The 25,282-nt window shown below is 43.1% G+C and overlaps 1 protein-coding gene across 1 annotated transcript in view; it reads right to left on the bottom strand.

The window, feature by feature from the left end:
- knl1 (kinetochore scaffold 1) overlaps positions 1-25,282 on the bottom strand; it is a 160,489-nt gene that overhangs the window by 5,069 nt on the left and 130,138 nt on the right. The window contains exons 19-24 of the mRNA XM_068039647.1: positions 20,633-20,713; positions 14,372-14,472; positions 11,437-11,505; positions 9,798-9,907; positions 8,281-8,399; positions 7,636-7,758 (exon numbers count right to left, since the gene is read on the bottom strand). Of these exons, the coding sequence (XP_067895748.1) occupies positions 7,636-7,758; positions 8,281-8,399; positions 9,798-9,907; positions 11,437-11,505; positions 14,372-14,472; positions 20,633-20,713 (603 nt within the window). The remainder of the gene's footprint in view (positions 1-7,635; positions 7,759-8,280; positions 8,400-9,797; positions 9,908-11,436; positions 11,506-14,371; positions 14,473-20,632; positions 20,714-25,282) is intronic.

The following is a 25,282-nucleotide window of genomic DNA, read 5'->3' as shown; positions in this document are numbered from 1 at the left end:
TCCCTCAGAATTGATTCTAACAATTTACCCACCACTGAGGTCAGACTGACTGGCCTATCTCTCGCACCCTTTTTAAACAATGGTACAACATTCGCAGACCTCCAATCATCTGGTACCTCACCTGTAAGAATTTGTAGATGATGCTCAGCGCATCCACTATCCTCCCTGGCTTCCTTTAACAACCTGGGATGCAATCCATCCAGCCCTGGCGATTTATCCACTTTCAAGGATGTCAGACCTTCTAGTACTCCTCTCTCATTATGCGTATCGTATCTAATAATTCACATTCCTCCTCTTTAACTAAAATGTCTGCATCAACCCTCTCCTTTGTGAAGACAGAGACAAAAAACTCATTAAGAACCCGCCCACATCTTCTGCATCCACGCATAAGTTCCCTTGTACATCCCTGATAGGCCCTACCCTTTCCTTAGTTATCCTCTTGCTCTTAATGTACTGATAAAAAAAATCTTTGGGTTTTGCTTGATTGTACTTGCCAATAATTTTTCACGTCTTCTCTTTGCTTTTCTAATTTCCTTGTTTACTTCACCCCTGCACTTTCTATACTCCCCTAGGCTTTCTAAAGTATTAAGATAATTGTGATCGTCATAAGTTTTCTTTTTCTGTTTCATCTTGCCCTGTAAACTTTTAGATAACCGGGGGCTCTAGATTTGGCAGTACCTCCCTTAATGTTTGTGGGGACATGCCTACACTGTGCCTGTAGTATCTCGCTTTTGAATACCTCCCACTGGTTTGCCACTGATTTTCCTTCAAGTAGCTGTTTCCAGTCCACTTTTGCCAGGTCACCTCTCAGTTTCTTAAAATTTGTCTTTCCCCAGTTTAGAACCTTTGTTTTTGTTTTACCTTTGTCCTTTTCCATGATTATACTAAAACTAACTATATTATGGTCACTATCTCCAAAATGATCACCCACTGTTACTTCATCCACTTGCCCAGCTTCATTACCGAAGACTAATTCTAGAATTTTGCCCCCGCTCATTGGGCTTGTTACGTGCTGGCTAAAAAAGTTCTCTTGAATACAGTTCAAGAATTTTGCCCCCTCTACACTGTTTGTATCCCAGTTGATACTGGGGTAGTTGAAATGGTTATTTCCTGGCACTAGTGTGGCATGAATGATACTTGCCCCTTATCAGCCCAAATCTGGATGTTGTCCAGGTCTTGCTGCATCTGGACACAGGTTGCTTCAGTATCAGAGGAGTCGCGAATGACCATATGATGGAAGGAAGATCATAGATGAAGCAGCTGAAGATGGTTGTGCTGAGGGCATTACCCTGAGGAACTCTTGCAGTGTTATCCTGGGACTGATAATGATTGACCTGCAACAACCACAACCATCTTCCTTTTTGCTAGGTATGACTCCAAGCAGCAGAGACTTTTCCCCCTGATTCCCACTGACTCCAGTTTTGCTAGGGCTCCTTGAGGCCATACAGTCAAATGCTGCCTTGATGTCAAGGGCAGTCACTCACCTCATCTCTGGAGTTCAGCTCTTTTGCCCATATTTGGACAAAGGCTGTAATGAGATCAGGAGCTGAGTGGCTCAGGCGGAACCCAAACGGAGCATCAGTGAGCAGGTTATGGCTGAGCAAGTGCCGCTTGATACCAGAGTTGACGACCCCTTCTGTCACTTGGATGACACAGAGTAGACAGATAGGGCGGTAATAGGCCTGGTTGGATTTGTCCTGCTTTTTGTGTATAGGACAGACTTGGGCAATTTTCCACATTGCAGGGTAGATGCCAGTGTTGTAGCTGTACTGGAACAGCTTGCTAGGGGCGCTACTAGTTCTGGAGCACAAGTCTTCAGTACATTTGCTGGAATGTTGTAAGGGCCCATAACCTTTGCAATATCCAGTGCCTTAACTGTTTGTTGATGTCATATGGAGTGAATCGGATTGGCTGAAGACTGGCATCTGTGATGCTGGGGACCTCCGAAGGAGGCAGAGATGGATCATTCTCGTTGAAGAGGGATGCAAGCGCTTAGCCTTGTCTTTTGCACTGATGTGCTGGGCTTCCCCATCATTGATGATGGGGATATATGTGGAACCTCCTCCCCCTGTTAGTTGTTTAATTGTCCACCACCAGTCACGATTGGATGTGGCCAGATTGCAGAGCTTAGATCTGATCCGTTGTTTGTAGAATTACTTAGCCCAGTCTGTCTATCACATACTGCTTCCGCTGTTTGGCATGCAGGTAGTCCCTGTGTTGTATCTTCACCAGGCTGACCTCATTTTTAAGATATGCTTGGTGTTGCTCCTGGTATGCCCTCCTACACTCTTCGTTGAACCAGCATTGGTTACCCCAGCTTGATGGTAATGGTAGAGAGGGGGATATGCCGGGCCATAAGGTTACAGATTGTGGTTGAATACAATTCTGCTCCTGCTGATGGACCTCAGTGCTTCATGAATGCCCAGTTTAGAGTTGCTAGATCTGTTCAAAATCTATTCCATTTAGCATGCTGGTAGTGCCACACAATACGATGGAGGGTATCCTCAATGTGAAGACAGGACTTCTTCTCCACAAGAACTGTGTAGTAGTCACTCCTACAAATACAGTCATGGACAGATACATCTACGACAGGTAGATTGGTGAGGATGAGGTCAAGTACGTTCTTCCCTCTTATTGATTCCCTCAATACCTGCCGCAGACCCAGCATAGCAGCTATGTCCTTTAGGACTCGGCCAGCTCGGTCAGTAGTGGTGCTACCGAGCCAGTCTTGGTGATGGCCACTGAAGTCCCCCAGAGTACATTCTGTGCCCTTGCTTCTTCAGTGCTTCTTCCAATTGGAGTTCAACATGGAGAAGCACTGATTCATCAGCCGGTGGTGGTGGTGGTGAGGGGGTGGGGGGGGGGGGGGGGCGCAGTGCGCAGTAGGTGGTAATCAGCTGGAGGTTTCCTTGCCCATGTTTAACCTGATGGCATGAGACTTCATGGGGTCCGCAGTCAATGTTGAGGACTCCCAGGGCAACTCCGTCCAGACTGTATACCACTGTGCCGCCACCTCGACCAGGGATGGTAATAGTGACGTGAGGTAAAGGCCTGCTACTCGACCCGAACCAGACGACGTGTTGGGTTCGGGCTGGGTTGGGTTGCACTTCCGGGTCTGGCATTCAGGCTCAGGTCGGGTCGGGCCGGATCAGACGTGCTCTATCACCACCTCAGGTAAGTGACTCCAATGTTAATTTATTTTTTGGACTTTAAAGATGGTTTTGTTACAGTTATTTTAAGCTTGTGCAGGGGAGGAACAAAGTGGAAAATGGAAGGTAAGTTAACTATGGTCGGGTCGGACACGGGAAAAAACCGAAGGACTCGGGCTCGGATGGGGTTCTGTCGGGCTCGGGTTGGGTCTCATTTGCAGACCCGAGCAGGCCTTTAACGTCAGGGACATTGGATGTAAGGTATGATTCCGTGAGTATGACTATGTCAAGCTGTTGCTAGTCTGCGAGACAGCTCTCCCAAATTTGGCACAAGGGCCTAGATGTTTGCAGGAGAACTTTGTAGGGTCGACAGCGGTTGGGTCCACAGTTGCCGTTTCCAGTGTCTTGTTGGATGCCGGGTGATCCATCCGGTTTCATTCCTTTTCTTAGGCCTTATAGCAGCTTTATAGCAAATGCCCTCTGAAATGGCCTGCAGGTCTGGAGTCACATGTAGGCCAGACCAGGTAAGGACAGCAGATTTCCTTCCCCAAAGGACATTAGTGAAACAATGGTTTTATGGTCACCATTTGATTAGCTTTTAATTCCAGATTTATTAATTGAATTCAAATTTCACCATCGGCAGTGGTGGGATTCTTACACATGTCCCCAGAGCATTAGTCTAGGCCTCTGGATTACTAGTCCAATGACATTACCACTACGCCACTGCCTCCCCTAATATATGAACCCAACCCCCTCCCCACCAAAACCATGAGTTCTTATCTTGAGTAACAACCTTTCTTGTGGCACCTTATCAAATGCCTTTTGAAAATCCAAATATACTAAATCTACTGGTTCCTCTTTATCTACCCTGCTAGTTACATCCTCAAAAAACTCAATAGATTTGTCAAGCACAATTTCCCTTTCATTAAACCATAATGGCCCTGCATAATCTGAGTGATTTTATAAGTGCACTGTTACTACTTCCTTAACAGATTCTAGCATTTCTGGATACTGCAAAGGCTATAAGCTCTGACAACATTCCGGCAATAGTACTGCAGACCTGTGCTCCAGAATTTGCCGCGCCTCTAGCCAAGCTGTTGCAGTACAGCTACAACACTGGCATCTACCCGGCAATATGGAAAATTGCCCAGGTATGTCCTGTACACAAAAAGCAGGACAAATCCAACCCAGCCAATTACCGCCCCAATAGTCTACTCTCAATCATCAGTAAAGTGATGGAAGGTGTCGTCGACATGGCTATCAAGCGGCACTTGCTCAGCAATAACCTGCTCACTGATGCTCAGTTTGGGTTCTGCCAGGGCCACTCAGCTGCTGACCTCATTACAACCTTAGTTCAAACATGGGCAAAGAGCTGAACTCCAGAGGTGAGGGGAGAGTGACTGCTCTTGACATCAAGGCAGCATTTGACCGAGTATGGCATCAAGGAGCCCGAGCAAAACTGGAGTCAATGGGAATTACGGGGAAAATTCTCCACCGGTTGGAGTCATACCTAGCATAAAGGAAGATGGTTGTGGTTGTTAAAGGTCAATCATCTCAGCTCCAGCTGCAGGAGTTCCTCAGGGTAGTGTCCTCGGCCCAACCAACTTCAGCTGCTTCATCAATGACCTTCCTTCAATCATAAGATCAGAATTGGGGATGTTCGCTGATGATAGCACAATGTTCAGCACCATTCGTGACTCCTCTGATACTGAAGCAGTCCATATAGAAATGCAGCAAGACCTGGACAATATCCAGGCTTGGGCTGATAAGGGGCAAGTAACATTCGTGCCACACAAGTGCCAGGCAATGACTATCTCAAACAAGAGAGAATCTAACCATCTCCCCTTGACATTCAATGGCATTACGATCGCTGAATCCTCCACTATCAACATCCTGGGAATTACCATTAACCAAAAACTGAACTGGAGTAGCCATATAAATACCATGGCTACAAGAGCAGGTCAGAGGCTAGGGATCCTGCGGCAAGTAACTCACCTCCTGACTCCCCAAAGCCTTTCCCCCATCTACAAGGCATAAGTCAGAAGTGTGATGGAATATTCTCCACTTGAATGGATAGGTGCAGCTCCAAAGACACACAAGAAGCTTGACACCATCCATGACAAAGCAACCTGCTTGATTGACACCCCATCCACAAACATTCACTCCCTCCACCACCGACGCACATGGCAGCAGTGAGTACGATCTACAAAATGCACTGCAGCAACGCACAAATGCTCCTTAGACAGCACCTTCCAAACCCACAATCTCTACCAACTAGAAGGACAAGGGCAGCAAATGCATGGGAACACCACCATCTGCAAGTTCCCTTCCAAGCCACACACCATCCTGACTTGGAAATATATCATCGTTCCTTCACTGTCACTGGGTCAAAATCCTGGAACTCCCTTCCTAACCGCACTCTGGGTATACCTATCCCACATGGACTGTAGCGGTTCAAGGCGGCAGCTCACCACCATCTTCTCAAAGGCAATTAAGGATGGGCAATAAATGCTGTCCTAGCCTGCGATGCCCACATCCTATGAACAAATTTTTTTAAAAATACCCTGATGACTGATGTCAGGTTAACTGGCCTGTAGTTCCACTTTCTCTCTCCCTCCTCTCTTGAATAGTAGTGTTAGATTTTCTACCTTCCAATCTAGTGGGACCATTCCACTATCCAGGAAATTTTGGAAGATCACAACCAATGCACCCACTATCTCTGCAGCCACCTCGTTTAGAATCCGACTTCATAGGCCATCAGATTCAGGGGATTTATTGGCTGTTAGTCCCATTAATTTCTCCACTAAATTTTCTTTACTAATTATTTTCAGTTCCTCACGATTCCCAACTATTTTTGGCGTGCTGTTTGTATGTTCTACTGTGAAAACAGATACCAGATAATTACTTAATGTCTCTGCTATTTCCTTGTACCCCATTATAATTTCTCTTGTCTCAGCCTCTAAGGGATCCACATTTACTTTGCTACTCTGTTCCTTTATATATACACATGAAAAAGCTGTTACTTTTATATTTCTTGCTAGTTTACTCTCATTCTATTTTTTCCTTTATAGCAATTATTTTGGTCATCCTTTGCTGGATTATTAAAGTCTCCCAATCCACAGATTTACTACTCATCTCAGAAACATTATAAGCTTCTTCTTTTAATCAAATACAATCTTTAATCTCTTTAGTTAACCATGGATGGATCACTTTTCCTGTGTAGTATTTATTCCTCAATAGAATGTATATTCGTTGACAATTATGAAATATTTTTGTAAATGTTTGTCACTGTTTATCTACCATCATACTTTTTAATATAATTTTCCAATCTGCCTTAGTCAACTCACTCCATTCACAAAAAGTTGTGTTCCCTTTAATTAAACATCAGAATGTTTACAGCACTGCACACTGCTTGGTCATGATTTCCCTTTATCTCCTCCTCTCCTACCAGGTAATCATTTTGATGGAGTTCCACAGTTTCCAGCCACCCTGCAGTACCTCAAACAAATTAACAATTTTTTTTTATTTAGGAGACTGGACAGTGAATGCTGGAAGGCTAATTAACAGGAAGCATAATCACAAAGCCCAATTCTGTACTCAAGTGCACTTTCCAGCAGGAGCTGGTGGACCGAGTCAAAGAATCTTGGCCAATCTGCTACACTGGGTAAGATCAGCTAGTTTGACATGTGGAACCTACTGTATGACAATGGTCCAGAAGGTAAAGGCATAGCATGTAACACTGAGCCATAGATTCCAGAAGATCCCAGGTTTGATCCCCAGTCAGAACAATGGTACAACTATTATAAACAGCCTAAATGTACCTGAGGTGAAATCAGTCAAGATTCCCACTTCTGAGCATTTTTTAAAGTGATCTTCTGCAGTAAAATGTGCAATGTCAGAATTGTACTCGGCAATAAAGTTCTCCATCTTTAAGTAGTTGCCAATTCTCTCCACTTTTGAATAATGGCTACTAGAGGCAACCCCCGATGGTTCAGTGATTTTATCCAGCTAAGCCACAGTCCAAGTATGATCCAGGTAAATGAGTGGATCTCCTTTGGGGTGCAAGTGCCTTCAGAGTCATACATTAAGTGGAGGAGGGATATTGGGGGAAGGAAAAAAGTCAGAGCCCTGCTCCTGATTGGAATTTACCCTAGCATGAAGTGCACATGTTGATGTTGAGCAAGGACAAAATGAAGCTTTGCCGTGATGCTCCACATAGTTAAATAGGAGCCAAAATGTACCATCAAGACCTATCACCAGGGTATCAGTACTTGTGGAACTGTATTCCATGCAGAACTGGATTAAGAATTTTTCAGGCCTTGTGAACCAAGAATAACGATGCTTTCCCCTAGTCCTGTGAAAAGCAAGCGCAACCTCCCTCTTAAGGCGTTCCTGCCCCAGGTTTATAATTCCATTTTGAGAGATGACACCGTGCTAAAGGAGGGCCTGGAGCTGTAAAGAAATTCTACAGAGTATGTAGTCCTACCTGATGTTTCCAAACCAAGAGTTAAATGTGAACTGAAGAGGGAGCCATGGATAGCCTGGTTTTAGATGAAATGTAAGTTCAAATTTCGACAGTGCATCATAACTTGAGAAAAGATATTTCACACTGCAAAGAAAAAACAATGAACATGGAGTGAGACCAATCCAACAAAGACAACAGAGATTCAAATCATTACACAGGATTGCAACCAATTCCTTAACAGTAAACCCACATTTCAGGGTGATTTCTGTATTTAAGGAGGCAAATGGGAACCAGAGCTAACACACAAGGCTTTGTGTTGCCAATTGCCTGTCAAGCTTTCAAATGCTTCTAACTTAAATTAATCATTTGAATACTGTTTTTGCTCTGTGTAGTCAGTCAAGGAAGGAGGCAAGATTTAGAACTATATGGTGTACAAGTCTAAGCACGACCTGGGAATACTGCCTATGTATAATGTCACAGACAGACTGAGACCACAAAAGGACACAAACTAATCACATTAAATTCTCAACAGCAGATAAAAAATAGAATACCTGGTCACTTCGGAAAGGCGAGTGGAGGACATAGGAAGAGAAAGGCTTCAAAATCTGGATTTACATTCCCACTTCCCCCAATGATTCCACTGCTAGATAATTCAATTATACTTACTCTGTGTGTTGAATCTCAGTCTTCAAAATGTCAAATTTTGATCCCCAGTTCAGCAAATATTCCAGTTCATCACCAAGCAACCGACATCGACCAACCACTAGCGAGACATCAAGTAAGAGCTGGAATGACAAAGAGAGAAACAGAATGTAATCCAAACGAGAAAGGACTACTCAAGCCTTTCAATCTACCAGACTGCGCCATCTTTTACACGTCTGGAAAAAGTCAAGAGCCCTGGGCTGTGAACTGTATTAAAACACACAGAAGACTGAAGACCGATCTGTAATCCAACAGCCATGCTACAGATTATAGTTCTCACCATGTATGTTATACTATGAATCAGACAGTTCACTCTGTCCTACTGGTCAAGGTTTCTCACACATAGCTGAAGACAAAAAACTATAAAAAAATTTAATCTGTCCTTGATCAAACTGGATTACGAACAAGACTTTACACCTAAATTACAGCTTACAAGACACAAGATTTTTGTTTTACCGAGAAACCAAGTTGAAGAGTCTTGTGTTTAAATCCAGTAATTAACATCTAGTGTTTGGGATATTTCAGTATCACAGAATATGATAGCACTGGAGACCATTTGGTCCATCATGCCTGTGCCGACTTAGTCCTAGTCCGTGTTCTTTCACCAAGCCCTTAAAAGAACATTAATTATTTATTCATTTCCTTTATAGATAAGCTATGATAGATTCAGTTTCTACCATTGTTTCTATTGGAGTACTCCATGTTCTAAATACCCACTGCATTAAAAGAGCTTCAAAATTTGTCAATTCATCAAAATACATAGACACTACAGTAAACCCTTCCCTGCAGCTGTTCACTCTGCCCACCCCCCCTGTCCCATCTGAAGAGGTGGGACAGTTCAGTCAGAGACTTCACCATAGTTGCCAACATGTTGCTCTGGTCAGGTGACACCAGGTATACTTCCACACTGACATGCCAATTAGAACAGTTTTCCTTCTCCTGTGAAGAATCACAAAACGACAGAGTGAGTAGTCTGTCAAGAAGCTTGCCCAAGAACCGGTAAAACTCATCCAATGAGGGTAAGTTAGGTCTGAAAATCAGATCAGACTGAAATTTTAACTAATGTGCCTTTGTAATTACAATTAACAGATTGCTCCACTTCATGCTTTGTCACAGAATTCTACCTTCTTGCTTCCTGCCCCTCAAAAAAGGAAGCTATAACAATGGTAGTGTCAAACAGCCGCTAATAAACTACAGAACAACAGCAAAATACCACAGATGCCGCAAATCTGAAATAAAAATAGAAAATGCTAGCGGGTCAGGCAGCATCTGTGGAGAGAAAAACACAGCTAATGTTCCAGATCAATGATTTTTTTGTTAGAGATTTAGCAGTTTGTAAATAAGTAGAAAGCCAGGGAAAAGAGGTGGAGGCAGAAGAGCAAAGAACAAACAGGAATATTTGATAGGGTGGAGGACAGGGGTGATTACATGACTAAAGGGATGATGATGTAGTAAACTCCAGTCAGATTTTGTATCCATACCATGGGGAGTTGTGATTCATTTGTGTATACGTTATGCCAACTGCCTTGACTCTTCCAGTATGTCATAATCAGCTCATGAACAAGCTTTGAGTGTAATGGTGCTTCATCCTCTGAAAAGTAAAATCAAAAAACGGAAAATATGTGTTTTTGAACAACAATCAAGTGTGCTATATAGAGGAACGCTTTTCATGCAGATCTGACTGGAAATAGTGTGTTTAGCTTCAAAACCGAGATTAACGGCACTAAGAACTAAATAAAATTTATGAGATGAATGAACTTATTCGTTGATCGTTTTTCCCCTGGAATTTCCAGGCTAGAAGTAAAACTGGGTTGCCATTAAACATCTGAATTCTGCTTTGTAATAAGTTAAAGATTGCTTGAGCAGCTAGTTTTACATGAATTTGTGGAGATGGCAGGTTGCCATCCATGAGCTCTTTCTGTGCTCTTTGAGCAGTAATATCTATCTTCTTTCAATGCTTTAATTATACAGAATGTACAGCACAGGACATCTGGCCAACAGGTCTATGTGACGTTTATACATCACACAAACCTCCTCCCACCCCTTTTTGTCTAACCCAATTAGCATAACCTCTAATACTGTTCATCTCAACTATACATTATTGTAATGAGTTGCACATTCTCACCACTCGCTGAGTAGAAGAAGTTTCTTCTGAATTCCCTATTAGTGACCATCTTACATTTATGGTCCCTAGTTTGCGTCTTTGCCCAGCAGTGGAAACATTTTCTTTACATCTATCCTACCAAACCCTTTCATTATCTTTAGGACTTTTATCATGTAACCCCTCAACCTCCTCTTTCCTTAACTGCAAAATCTGCCCATCAAAAAGTACATACAATAGTTCCAAATAGCTTCAACTGTTGGTTTTAAAACCAGCTTTATTAAGATTCCGATAATAAATCACAGAATCATTAGTGCAGAAGGAGGCCATTCGGCCCATCGTGTCTGCACTGGCTCTCCGAAAGAGCAATTCCCTCAGTTCCATTCCCCTGCATTCTCCCCATAACCCTACACATTCTTCCTTTTCATATAACTGTCTAATTCCCTTTTGAATGCTTCAATTGAACCTACCTCCACCACATTCTCAGGTAGTGCATTCCAGACCTTAATCACACTCTGCGTGAAAAAGTGGGGATGTTCACTGATGATTGCACAGCGTTCAGTTTAGTTCACAACTCCTCAGATACTGAAACACTCTGTGTCCGCATGCAGGAAAACCTGGACAATATTCAGGCTTGAGCTGCTAAGTGGCAAGTAACATTCGCACCACACTAGTGCCAGGCAATGATCATCATACATTCAATTTAAGCAGAACTTTCTACTGATGGCAGCATTCCAATGCATTACATCACTTCTCAGTCTAACCACTCACCTTCCTGTGCTTTCAGTAACCATCAGTCCCTGTCTCAAGCCACAAGTTGGCAGGATAAACTAGTCATCCATAACAAGCTAATTTTTTTTTGTATAACAATACAACTTGGCATTTCTTTAAGTGGGGACTGGGTGCCCAAGCACAAATTTAAATTTATTTTTAAAATTATATTTTATAGAAAGTATTTAAAGCAGAAAAATCTTTGGGATGCTCATTTAAAGGTCCAACTATGTGACATTTTAACTCACCATCCAAGGCAGACACAAGATTAATGTCAAGGATTCTCCTGCACTTCTCACTAGGAGAAATATCAGCACCTGTGTTTAAAACAGAAGTCAGTAAATTAGTTTGGGTCAAACAGGTTCTAAAAACAAAAACTACTTACAGTCGTTGACTTCATTAAATGACCCAGTGAAAATTATCAAAACCATGGGCTTGCATTGAGTCTTTCCAATTGAAATGCTCCACTGGAAGTGCAACTACACCATTGACATGACAGCTATCGTCATGCCTTGGCATTATTTCAGAGACTGAGGTGTAAGAAGGAAGGTCTGAAGGCTAATCATCTCAGACCCAGGACAATGTTGCCAGAGTTCCTCAGCATAGCGCCCCAGGCCCAACCATTTTCAGCTGTTTCATCAATGCCCTTCCCTCCAACATAAGGTCAGATTGGAGATATTTGCTGATGATTGCACAGTGTTCAGTACCATTCGCAGCTCCTCAGATACTGAAGCAGTCCGTGCCCGCATGCAGCAAGACCTGGACAACATTCAGGCTTGGGCTGATAAGTGGCAAGTAACATTTGCACCACACATGCGCCAGGCTATGGCCATCTCCAACAAGAGAAAATCTAACCATTTCCCCTTTACGTTCAATGGTAGTACCATCACTGAATTCCCTACCATCAACATCCTGAGGGCCACCATTGACCTGAAGCTGAAACGGACCAGTCATATAAATACTGTGGCTGTAAGAGCAAGTCAGAGGCTGGGAATTCTGCAGCAAGTAACTCACCTCCTGATTCCCAAAGCCTGTCCACCACCCACAAGGCACATGTCAGAAGTGTGGTGGAATACTCTTCACTTGCCTGGATGAGTGCAGCTCCAACAACACTCAAGAAGCTTAAGACCATGCAGCCAGTTTGATCGGCACCCTTAAACATTCATTCCATCCACCACCTGCGCACAGTGGCAGCAGTGTGTACCATCTACAAGATGGGGAATCAGGAGACAGAATTCTCAGCCTCTGACCTGTTCTTGTAGCCACAGCATTAATGTTAAATTTCTAGTCAATTGTTTATCCCCAAGATTTGATGGTGGAGAATTTGATAATGGTAATACTGTTGAATGATAAGGAAAGGTGGTTAGACTATCTTGCTGGAGGTGGTCATTGCCTGGCACTTGCACCGACAAATATTTCTTGCCACTTTTCAGTCCAAGTCTGAACATTGTCCAGGACTTGCTGCATGTAGGCATGGATTGCTTCATTATCTGAGGAGCTGTAAATGGAACTGAACACGGCAATCATCAGTGAACATTCCCACTTCTGGATTGCATTTGACCTGCATTTTGCCAACAAGACATACCTGGGCAATTTTCCACTTTGTCAGGTAGATGCCAGTGTTGTAAACGAAATTAGATAAATTCAGATGAAGATGACTCTTTCGCTTATTTGATAATCAACAATACCAATCCTACCATTTCCGATGAGAGATTTAACAACAAGCAGACAGGAGCTCTGATTAACATTTCATCCAAATGATAGGACAATGCAGTAGTCCCTTACTGACAGTGTCAGCTGTGACTCAGTTAGTAGCACTCTCACCTCTGAGTCAGAAGATTGTGGGTTCAAGTCTCGCTGCAAGACTTGAGCACAAAAATCAAGATTAACACTCCAGTGCAGTGCTGTTGGAGGTGCCACCTTTCATCTGCTCTCTCAGGTGTAAAAAGATCCCATAGTACTATTTTGAAGAGGAGGAGTTGAGTTATCCCTGGCCAATATTTATCCCTCAATCAACGCTGAAAAAAGATCACATTGCTGTTTTTGGGAGCTTGCTGTGCACAAATTGGTAGCCATGTTTCCTACACTAACAGTGTGACTATATTTCAAAAGTACTTCATTGATTGTCAAGTGCTTTGGGACATCCTGTAGTTATGAAAGGCATTATATAAATGAAAGTCTGCTTTTCTTTTTATTGTACTGGATATCTGCATGAAGCTCAAACACACAACCTTGTGTCCCATAGGGGCGATTGCTACCAACGGAGCTAAGCTGACAACAGAACAAACCCAAGGCACAAGTATGCTCCTTTATGCACTTAGGATCATGAGCCAAGTGTTGACAATAGGCTCTCAGCGAAGCAGTGCTTGGTATGTGAGTTATCAATACAAGGGCAGCACAGTGGCGCAGTGGTTAGCACTGCAGTCTCACAGCTCCAGCACCCCGGGTTCGATTCTGGGTACTGCCTGTGCGGAGTTTGCAAGTTCTCCCTGTGACCGCATGGGTTTTTGCCGGGTTCTCCGGTTTCCTCCCACAGCCAAAGACTTGCAGGTTGATAGGTAAATTGGCCATTATAAATTGCCCCTAGTATAGGTAGGTGGTAGGGAAATTGAGGGAAGGTGGGGATGTGAGAGGGGAATGGGATTAATGTAGGATTAGTATAAATGGGTGTTCGATGGTCGGCACAGACTCGGTGGGCCGAAGGGCCTGTTTCAGTACTGTATCTCTAAATAAGTAAATAAGTTCACTTGAATAATCCATTTAAGGGGAAGCTAGATAAGCACAGGATGAAGAAAGAAATAGGATATGTGATAGGGTTAGAAGAAGAGAGGTGGGCGGAGGCTCATGTACAGCATCAATGCCAGCATAGCCAAGTTAGGCTGAATGGCCTACTTTTTCCTGTTACCTTTGTAACAGAGAAGCACCCCTGCAGTACAATTATAGAACTTGACTTTCCAAACTTGAATTGTGTCCTGTATAAAATAAGGGTGAGGGACTGGTGGTTATATGTCTGCAACTGGTGGTACAAAACAACATGATGAACTCAGTCACACAGGAGCATACCTGACAGATTAAATCATAATGGCTTCAGATAAAATTGTATCTTAGTAATTACTATGGCACCGTTAAAAGACTATGGCATTGATATTTTTATACTTCCATGCAGTTAAACAACACTCTTACACTCAAACTCTCCAAACTTCAAGGTAAGCTCCAGAGACCCATACAGGAATGTGTAAACAGTCCCTTCATCCTGGCAGAGGAATAATGTCCACTCCAACAGCCTGAGAAGAGAAAATAAATTAAAATAAAATAAAATAAAGACACAAGAAATAGCAGAAGTAGACCATATGGCTCATCGAGCAAATATTAAACATTCAAAGTTGAAATAAAACCTGTTTTGAGCAGTAGTATTGGAGCAACAATAGAACAGACATTTAGGTGTACAAGACAGCAGATAGTTTAAGATAAATTTGAAATAAATAAAGCCGGCTGCAGACTTTATTTATTTTTAAAATTTATTTTATAGATACAGCACTGAAACAGGCCCTTCGGCCCACCGAGTCTGTGCCGACCAACAACCACCCATTTATACTAACCCTACAGTAATCCCATATTCCCTACCACCTACCTACACTAGGGGCAATTTACAATGGCCAATTTACCTATCACCTGCAAGTCTTTGGCTGTGGGAGGAAACCGGAGCACCCGGCGAAAACCCACGCGGTCACAGGGAGAACTTGCAAACTCCAGACAGGCAGTACCCAGAATTGAACCCAGGTCCCTGGAGCTATGAGGCTGCAGTGCTAACCACTGCACCACTGTGCCGCCCCAGGGAAAATTGTCTTGAAAAGGATGAAATGTTACAGGCTCCTTGTGGTTAAGCCTCAATCTGAAGTCGATGGTGGAAATCCTAGTTCACTTTCGCAGATGGGGAGTTCCAAAGTCATCTTGCAAATTCTCCGCTGCAGTAGTTAAAAATGTTCTCAGCAGGGCTCTTGCTTAGCTGGAACTGTCTCACGACAGGTTTAGGTGTTGGTCAACTTCTCAAGGAAAATCATATTTTTCTATTACTGGTTGAAAAAAATTCAAAAAAAATTACAAAATATGATGAAATGTTTACCCGAAAACTTGGTTTATTGCAAGACTATGAAGTTTATCTTTCCCATCAACATTATTGTAATACATATATGGTCACGCTCACAGAGGGAACAGTGATGAAATATGAAATGAACTGGAGGAATTGTGAAATAAAAGTCAACTGTTGAACTGAAATACAAAAATGGACATATTTGCCCCACCGACAAAATGGAGCAGAGGTCAAGTGACCCCCCTCCCTGTACTATCAATAAACATGTTTGTCTGTTGAAGACGAAGCTCATTATCCATGTCTGAATTAGCCTTGGGGAAAACACATTGAAATGTAACACAACTCATTCCATCCTAACAACTCCTATCTGCAGGAATGGAGCAAACAAAGATTTTGCAGACAGGCTAACTCCAAAGCCAAGGCCAAAATAACAGGTGTGAAATAACATCTGTTTATTAAAATGGACCACATGCAGATGCCATCATGTAACAATGGTTCCCATATCCTGGAACATTGTATGAAATCACCCCAGGGAAGAGAGCCCTAGGTTGACCAACACCCAAACCTGTCGTGAGACAGTTCCAGCTAAGCAAGAGCCCTGCTGATAACATTTTTAACTACTGCAGCGGAGAATTTGCAAGATGACTTTGGAACTCCCCATCTGCGAAAGTGAACCAAGATTTCCACCATCGACTTCAGATTGAGGCTTAACCACAAGGAGCCTGTAACATTTCATCCTTTTCAAGACAATGAACATTCAGGCCTGCAGTGTTGAAAGATTTCCTCCTGAAAAGCTTCTAAAAGGTTTTTTAAAGCAATGAACTCTTTTACAACAATTGGACTCGAATTGCAAGCCACCACTCTGCTCTCTATCTTTTCTTGTGTGTCAATGAATTAGTAGGTGAAGTCACAAATATTTTTCTATTATATAAAAATAATTTTTTTTTTTAAACCTACAAGAAAACCTATCGTTTGTCTCTTATTTGACTGTTAAAACACTCGGGGACGAAAACGCTATTTTTAAAACACTATCTGCGGTCAGTGGAGAGGTGAAAAATGGAAGTCACCCATACCACTATACCTATCCATAACAATATTTTTAAGATTTTCTTCCTTCCCAAGTTAATTTGTCCCTTATATTTATTGGAATATTATGCCAAGAATAATTTCAAAATTCAGTTCTTGGACCAACAACTCCCTAGCCCCCAAACACACCCCTCCAACTAAATTAACCTCCAAAAAAGGCAGATGGTAGAATTTTGTACTACGGTAGATTCTTTCTGCTGGTAACTACCATAAATATAGGTCCCTGTGCCTCAGATCAACGACCTGCTTTGCTCTTCACTTTTCTGCTCTGTAGACCTGGTCTTTTGCAAAGTATAGTTCCATTGGTACCACTGACCTTCCAACATTTCATTGCTTATTTACATCCAATGCTGGGCAGAGTTTCAGCAGGTTCTTTGATAAAGTGTGACATCGCAGGGAACTTGGCCTGATCCTGTTTTTGCTCAAAACCCATAGTCTTGATCAGTGGTCGGGAATATTGGCCGATTTTCCCCTCCTTATCCAAAGCACCAAGAATAATTATAGTGCCTCACTGGTATTCTGTTTGAGATCTGAGCACAGATTGAGAATTGAACCTGGGACCTTCCTAGCTCGGATGTAACATTCCCTCTAGATTTTTGTCATTGTCCATGGCCTGCTCAGTACATTCAAGATTACTGTGCAGCTGCAAACATGTGCATCTTACAAAGAATTAAGAGGGAACCATTCAGACTGTATGGCTCCGCACCACACAGCATAGACCATTTATTCATAGCCACTGGATCTTGCCACCCAGGACTATACTCTAAAGGAAGCACCCCACTGCCACCTCCCACTCGTCCTTTCCAATGTAATACAAGATAGCTCAGTGACAAAAATAATTCACTAGCTTGGAATAATTTTACTGAATCAATGGTCAAAAAAATTGTTTCCACACAGGTTTCAACAGGTCTGAAAGATAAGAGCTCCTGTGTTAAGGAAATTAACAGTTTCAAGTCATATCATTACAATGAATAATAAAATTCAAACATACCATCTTGAAAGAGTGCAATTCTGCAGGTAAGTACCATTATGAATAATTCTTGCTAGGAGAACTCTCAACAATTACAATAAATGAACAGCAGAAAACTAGCAAATATTTTTCTTCATTTATATCCTGCCCCATAGTCTTGTTCGCAACTATTTCAGGCAATTGCTCTTGACTGGACACACTACAGAGAAAGAGGGATTTCCTTCAGTAATTCCACCAACAGGAGCAGGGATCTTCCTTTAGTGGTTTCTAAGATCGACCACAATAAAATGGGCCTTTCTGCCAAATAACTACAACCAAAAACAGAATGGGAGATACAGTCTCTGTCAATTATTGTGGGTAGGTTCATGCAATTGCCAGTATAATGTCTTCAAAAAATTTATTTTCCTCTCTTTCTGTAACAAACTACTCACAGCTCCCTGCTTTTGTTTTCTGAAAACATATCTGCACTGTATTGAAACCACACTGAAACATCTGACGCACTGAGATTGATAGGTATATACATTCCTCAGACAATGTGGTTGCTTTAAGGGAAGTGGATCAGAGATGTTTTTGTACAGTATGAAGCGTAACCTCATTTGTAAAACTGCAATGTGTATCCCAGGTTTGGTAAGTGAAGTGAAATTAACCCAGTTATTGGAAACTCCAGCCAACTGAACAGCAAATAGGACCAAAGCATAGCCATTCATTTAGTATGAGGGTCCCGCTCCCTCTTTACACAGAATCATTGCTAGCTGATGTTGGTGACTATTCCTGCATTGTATTCATGAATAAAGAGAAAGCCTTTTGGTACAAAACAGAAGAGGGGCATTACTATTGAAAGGAGGGGCACACAGGGACTAAAGGCTGGAATTTTACGCCCCCCCACACAAGCAGACTGGGGTGCACGAGGTAGGTGTAAAATTCAGTGGGAGGCAGCAGGTTGGGTGGGGGGGGGGGGGTGGTGGTGGTGGCATTCCCAACCTCCCTCCCCTGCTGCAATTTTACAAGGGGTAGCGAGAAATGGCCCACCCACCCCTGGCCAATCAAGGCCCTTAAGTGCCCAATTATCTGCCACTTAAGGACCTCATCCCTCCTGCCACAAGTGGTATTTTACCCGTGACAGGCAAAGGACTCAAGAATGCCTTCTTGCGGGCTGGGAGGGGGGCCCCTCCTGATCAGGCACCCTGTGCCACATGGAGGGCAGTCCCTGGAGCCCCAACATCGCACAACATTTCCCCCATAACCAACCCCCCCACTTTGCCTCTCCGGGGCCCAGCCAATTGTCCCCAGCAAGGCCCCAAAAACATACGTTGGTTCCGGTGGTGCTGCTGGGACTAAGAGCTGCTGGCCCGCTAATTTGCCAGCAGCTCCATTAGGTGGGACTTCCTGCCTCAAGGAGGTGTAAGTCCCACCCATGTCCAATTAAGGGCCTGGGGAGCGATAAATCCCACGTGGCTCGGCCAGAAATTCCAACCAAGGCATCTATTATCTTTAAACTCTGCACATCATTTCTGAATTTTGGAGATAATTATATTGCTGTCATTAATACAGCATTTACTTTCATTACAGACGTTCTGGTGAAAGGCTTCCTTATTATATCTGATATTTGTTGCAGAATTAACCTTGCACTATTTTTTGGAAATCTGCAGAAATATTTTACTTTTTAAAATGGATAGTTAGTGTTAAATTGACATCAGCATCTGCCCCACCCATTCAAATCTTTCAAAGAAAAGTACCAGAAATATACACGTTCCCCACATGAATATCATAGAGTCATAGAGAGATACAGCACCAAAACAGACCCTTCGGCCCACCGAGTCTGTGCCGACCAACAACCACCCATTTATACTAATCCTACATCAATCCCATATTCCCTACCACATCCCCACCATTCTCCTACCACCTACCTACACTAGGGGCAATTTACAATGGCCAATTTACCTATCAACCTGCAAGTCTTTGGCTGTGGGAGGAAACTGGAGCACCCGGCGGAAACCCACGCGGTCACAGGGAGAACTTGCAAACTCCGCACAGGTAGTACCCAGAACCAAACCCGGGTCGCTGGAGCTGTGAGGCTGTGCTGCTAACCACTGTGCCATCCCTATATCTTTTAAAATAAATCGATCGAATGCAGGTTGAAATAAATATCAATTCAACAGGAATCCAAATTATACAAACAAAAGAAAGCAATGAAATAGCAACCAGACTGGCTGTTTGACCATAAATTTGGTGCCCACTGAGAAAGGTGTATAATTCACCTGTCCTGAATTGGTGAATTGAGGGTTATTCCTGCATTAAAATCTGCAAGAACAAACTGTAGCAGAGGTTGGCTTTGCTTCACATGTTCTTTCCACATCTGTTAGATTATTCTTCCTGCAAAGTTGACATTTCTACATTTTTTATCTGAACATATCCAGTCACCATCACAGACATGAAGGCTTTTCACCAACAATTGATCGCTCTCACAGGAGGGCTGGAAATCAAGGTGATGCAGATGGCTTGTTACAGGGAGGGAGGAAAGGGAGAGAAAGAAAATAAACTTTTTCGGGTGTTATACTGGCCATTATACTACATCAGGGAGTCTCCAATTGTTCAATACAATTCATCCCACATCATAACGAAGCTAATGAAGGCTGGTAGAATAGAAATTGTACAGTGACAATGACTGGTAGTGTAAAACCTACAAGTGAGAGAACTGGGCAAAATAATCAGTGTAAATACTCCAAAACATGCCAAGCTGGAGATGGATGCAGATTTAATGAAAGAGTATTCTTAACTGAGGTGCAAATTGGTGAATAAGCCCAGATGTTTCTGCACAAAATAAACGGAGCACTAAAGACATTATAACCGTCAGCTTTGAAATTGATGTTAATGCAAACAGATAATGGTTATCGCTTTCTGAACGATATAAGTGACTACCCATTTTATACATGGACATTTTAAGTGGTGGGGATTACACATTTAATAGCAGTACTTATCGAGAGCTATACATTACCTTTAAGCACAGTATTACAGAACCCAGGCATTGAATCAAAGACCCCATATCTTATTTAAAATTTAATGCAGGTTTTTCTCCCCTACTGTACCAAGATGGCAGGAAGGAGAGCTACTCTAGGTGTCTGCCTGAAAGCCAGAGGAGAGTGCCCCTTGAGGTTTTATACAGGGAGAAAACTGCCACTCTGCATCTCCCTCTGGCAGCACAACAGAGATTGTAACTCTCCATCCAAAGACCCACACAATACATTTCAAGAATGCTGCATGAAAAATCAGCTTCTGAAGTGAATGTTTCACTACTCACTCCTGGAATTCTTCGTTACGATACCGCAAGTTGGCAGCCTTTTCCTGTAGCTCTTTTTCAGCAAGAACTTTGGCAAGTTGACTGAGGAAGAAAAAAAATTGTGGTATAAATAAAAATTCAACGAATGAAAAGTACATTTTAGAATGAAAATTAGCAAAATTACTAGATAAACTGAGTTGGACGGCTGCTGAATAGCTTGGGTGGGAGACTCAATGTATGTTTATAGTCAGCAGTAGATTGTTTTGATTCTAGGTCAACATGAAGTCAGAAAAATAGCAGACATGCGTAAAATGCAGGGACATATTTATGCTGGCTCTCTATTTAGGGTACGAATGGCTAGGAAATCCAGTAACATTTATTCCACCAGATTCCACTGGTTTTAAACCTCATTCCATCTTCGGTTCAGGCCTGGCACGGGAGGCTGAAGCACACACCTAAATCGGGAACACCTTCAGCTGCAGAATGGAAGGTGTCGTTCCATTTTCTGACTGGTGAAGAGGCAGGAAGTCCTTCAAAATTCTCAGATTTTAAATTAAAACATTTTTTGGGCCTTTTAATGGACTCTTGGTACTTTCTTTCCAACTAACATATAGGTTTTCATGAGTCTTTCGACCAGTGGCTTTATTTTTTGCCTTCAGCTTCCTTTATTGGCACCAGATGGTTTTCCATTAAAAATCCACTGATCGGACATGTTTGCAGAAAGGGGAGGAGCTGAAGAGCAATACCAGTCAAGTCAGACTACCTGAAAGGTTCTCTATGCATTCCTGTTGGTATCCACAATCTGTCTGCAGAGACAGATAACATACCTTACTTTGGCAGATGTTAATGTTGGTGGAGGCTTCCTTTCCCATAGGAGACTGTGCCAACAGACTCCCACACAATGAGATGTGAATATTGGAATAACCCTTATGCTGGAAGGCTCTCTGGAAGCACCCCAATCACAACAAGTCATGTTACATGAAAGAAGGCAGGCCAAGGTGATCAATAGCTAGCACCACCCATTTGGCTGGAGCCAAGATGTCACCAACCATATTTGTGATCTCTGGCAAGTTTACTTGGGAATAACTGTAGTAACCTGCCTTCTCAAGGTGAGCAGAAAGGCAGAGGCCACATTGTGCCTTCTTCTGCAAATACAACTATGCCCACAATGCAGCATGTTTCATGTACACGTGCAGGGATAAGAGGAGTCAGTTTGGCCAAAAAAACTGTCTGCATTCTCTTGTGAACATGCTGCAGTGCTGACCTATGGAATGGTGCTGTGAAGTAGCAAAAGAAAAACCTTCCTTGCAAGCATCTCACGCATCATCTCAACTTCAGCATCTAAGAAAGAGGAAATGAGGGATACATGATTTGTCGACAGACTTGAGTTCCAGAAGTAGCCATGCCCCTAGCCAAGCTGTTCCTGTACAGCTACAACACTGGCATCAACTGGGAGATGGTGGTGTAGTGGTAATATCACTGAACTAGTAATCCAGAGGCCCAGGCTAATCCCCTGGGAACACGAGTTCATATCTCACCAAGGCAGCTAGTGGAATTTAAATTCAATTAATTAATAAATTAAATTAATAACAACAATCTAGAATTGAAAGCTCGTCTCCACAATGGTGCCATGAAACTATCATTGATTGTCATAAAAACCCATCTGGTTCACTATTGTCCTTGACAGAATCACAGAATTGTTACAGCACAGGAGGCCGCCATTTGGGCCATCGTGCCTGCACTGGCTCTCCGAGTGCACAATTCACTAAGTGCCATTCTCCCGCCTTCATCCCATAACCCTGTACATTCTTCCTTTTCAGGTAACTATCTAATTCCCTTTTGAATGCCTTGAATGAACTGCCTCCACCACACTCTCTGGCAATTTCAGGTCCTAACCTCTCGCTGCATGAAAACATTTTCCCTCATGTCACCATTGCTTCTTTTGCCAATTATCTTAAATTTGCACACTCTCGTTCTTGATCCATTTACAAGTGGAACAGTTTCTCCCTATCCACTCTGTTCAGACGACTCATGATTTTGAATACCTCTATCAAACCTCCTCTTAACCGTCTCTTCAAGGAAAATAGCCCCAACATCTCCAATCTATCTTCGTAAATGTAGTTCCTCAACCCTGGAACCATTCTCGTGAATCTTTTCTGCACACTCTTGAGCTACATTCACAGAGAAGACTCGGAGGGCGGAGTTCCAGACCGGTAAGGATAAAAAACTTACCTCTGGTAAAGCAAAAACTGAAAAGTGACATCACAGGAAAGCTGTGACCTGATTGGCTGGTAGGGAATTTGTACTGAATTTGAAAATAAAACATTGGTAAAAATTGATTAAAACCCTAATTAACTAACTAATAAATAGAGTAACTAAACCAGAGAGAGGAGATTACTGTATTTAGTCAGCATTTAATATTTATAGTAGGAATCTAGCACTAGGGACCATATCGTTAATTATAACAATTCAGTAAGGATTTAATAAGTATTTATTTATTTTTATTAAATAGTGCTAGAAATGTCAGTTAGAGGGGTGAAGTGCTTCACCTGTGAGATGTGGGAGGTGCGTGACGCTTCCAGCGTTCCGGACGACTACATCTGCAGGAAGTGTACCCAGTTGCAGCTCCTCACAGACCGCATGGATCGGTTGCAGCGGCAACTGGGTGCACTTAGGAGCATGCAGGTGGCAGAAAGTGTCATAGACAGGAGTTTTAGAGAAGTGGTTACACCCAAGGTTCAGGCAGATAGATGGGTGACCGCTAGAAGGGGCAGGCAGTCAGTGCAGGAATCCCCTGTGGCTATCCCCCTCTCTAACAAGTATACCGTTTTGGATACTGTTGGGGGGGATGGCCTATCAGGGGAAAACAGCAGCAGTCAGAGCAGTGGCACTGTTGTTCAGCAGGGAGGGACAAAGCGCAGAAGAGCAATAGTTATAGGGGACTCTATAGTCAGGGGCACAGATAGGCGCTTCTGTGGACGTGAAAGAGACTCCAGGATGGTATGTTGCCTCCCTGGTGCCAGGGTCAAGGATGTCTCTGAACAGACAGGGGACATTCTGAAGGGGGAGGGTGAACAGCCAGAGGTTGTGGTACACATCGGTACCAACGACATAGGCATGAAGAGTGACGAGGTCCTGCAGGGGGAGTTTAGGGAGTTAGGTAGAAAGTTAAAAGACAGGACCTCTAGGGTCGTAATCTCGGGATTACTCCCTGTGCCACATGCCAGTGAGGCTAGAAATAGGAAGATAGTGCAGCTAAACACGTGACTGAACAGCTGGTGTAGAGGGGAGGGTTTCAGATATCTGGACCATTGGGATCTATTCAGGGACAGATGGGACCAGTACAAGAAGGACGGGTTGCATCTAAATTGGAGGGGCACAAATATCCTGGCTGAGAGGTTTGCTAGCGTCACTCGGGAGGGTTTAAACTAGTGTGGCAGGGGGGTGGGAACCAGAGCAGTAGGACAGCAAGTGAAGTAAATGAGGAGGACATAGTAAATAAGGCCAGTAGGACTAAGAGGAAGAGCAGGCAGGGAGATGTTGCTGAGCATAGCGGGACTGGTGGTCTGAAGTGCATTTGTTTCAATGCGAGAAGTCTAACAGATGAACTTAGAGCTTGGATTAGTACTTGCTATTACAGAGACTTGGTTGAGGGAAGGATAGGATTGGCAGCTAAATGTTCCAGGATTTAGAAGCTTCAGGCGGTATAGAGGGGGATGTAGAAGGGGTGGGGGTGTTGCATTACTTGTTCAGGAGAATATCACAGCTGTACTGCGGGAGGACACCTCAGAGGGGTCATGCAGCGAGGCAATATGGGTGGAGCTCAGGAATAGGAAAGGTGCAGTCATAATGTTGGGGGTTTACTACAGGCCTCCCAACAGCCAGCGGGAGGTAGAGGAGCAGATATGTAGACAGATTTTGGAAAGATGTAAAGGTAACAGGGTTGTAGTGGTGGGTGATTTTAACTTCCCCTATATTGACTGGGACTCACTTATTGCTAGGGGCTTCGATGGGGCAGAATTTGTAAGGAGCATCCAGGAGGGCTTCTTGAAACAATATGTAGATAGGCCAACTAGGGATGGGGCCGTACTGGACCTGGTATTGGGGAATGAGCCCAGCCAGGTGGTCGAAGTTTCAGTAGGGGGAGCATTCTGGGAACAGTGACCATAATTCCATAAGTTTTAAGGTACTTGTGGATAAGGATAAGAGTAGTCCTCGGGTGAAGGTGCTAAATTGGGGGAAGGCTAATTATAACAATATTAGGCATGTACTGAAGAATTTAGATTAGGGATGGATGTTTGAGGGTAAATTAACATCTGACATGTGGGAGTCTTTCAAATGTCAGTTGATTAGCATCCAGGACGGGCATGTTCCTGTGAGGAAGAAGGATAAGTTTGGCACGTTTCGGGAACCTTTGAGAACGCGGGATATTGTGAGCCTGGTCAAAAAGAAAAAGGAAGCATTCGTAAGGGCTGGAAGGCTAGGAACAGACGAATCCCTTGAGGAATATAAAGACAGTAGGAAGGAACTTAAGCAAGGAGTCAGGAGGGCTAAAAGGGGTTATTAGAAGTCATTGGCAAACAGGATTAAGGAAAATCCCAAGGCTTTTTATACATATATAAAGAGCAAGAGGATAACCAGGGAAAGGGTTGGCCCAATCAAGGACAGAGA

This window comes from Heterodontus francisci, chromosome 9 (genome assembly GCF_036365525.1).
Source record: "Heterodontus francisci isolate sHetFra1 chromosome 9, sHetFra1.hap1, whole genome shotgun sequence".
Classification (NCBI taxonomy): domain Eukaryota; kingdom Metazoa; phylum Chordata; class Chondrichthyes; order Heterodontiformes; family Heterodontidae; genus Heterodontus; species Heterodontus francisci.
This window is presented reverse-complemented; position numbering and strand designations above follow the sequence as displayed.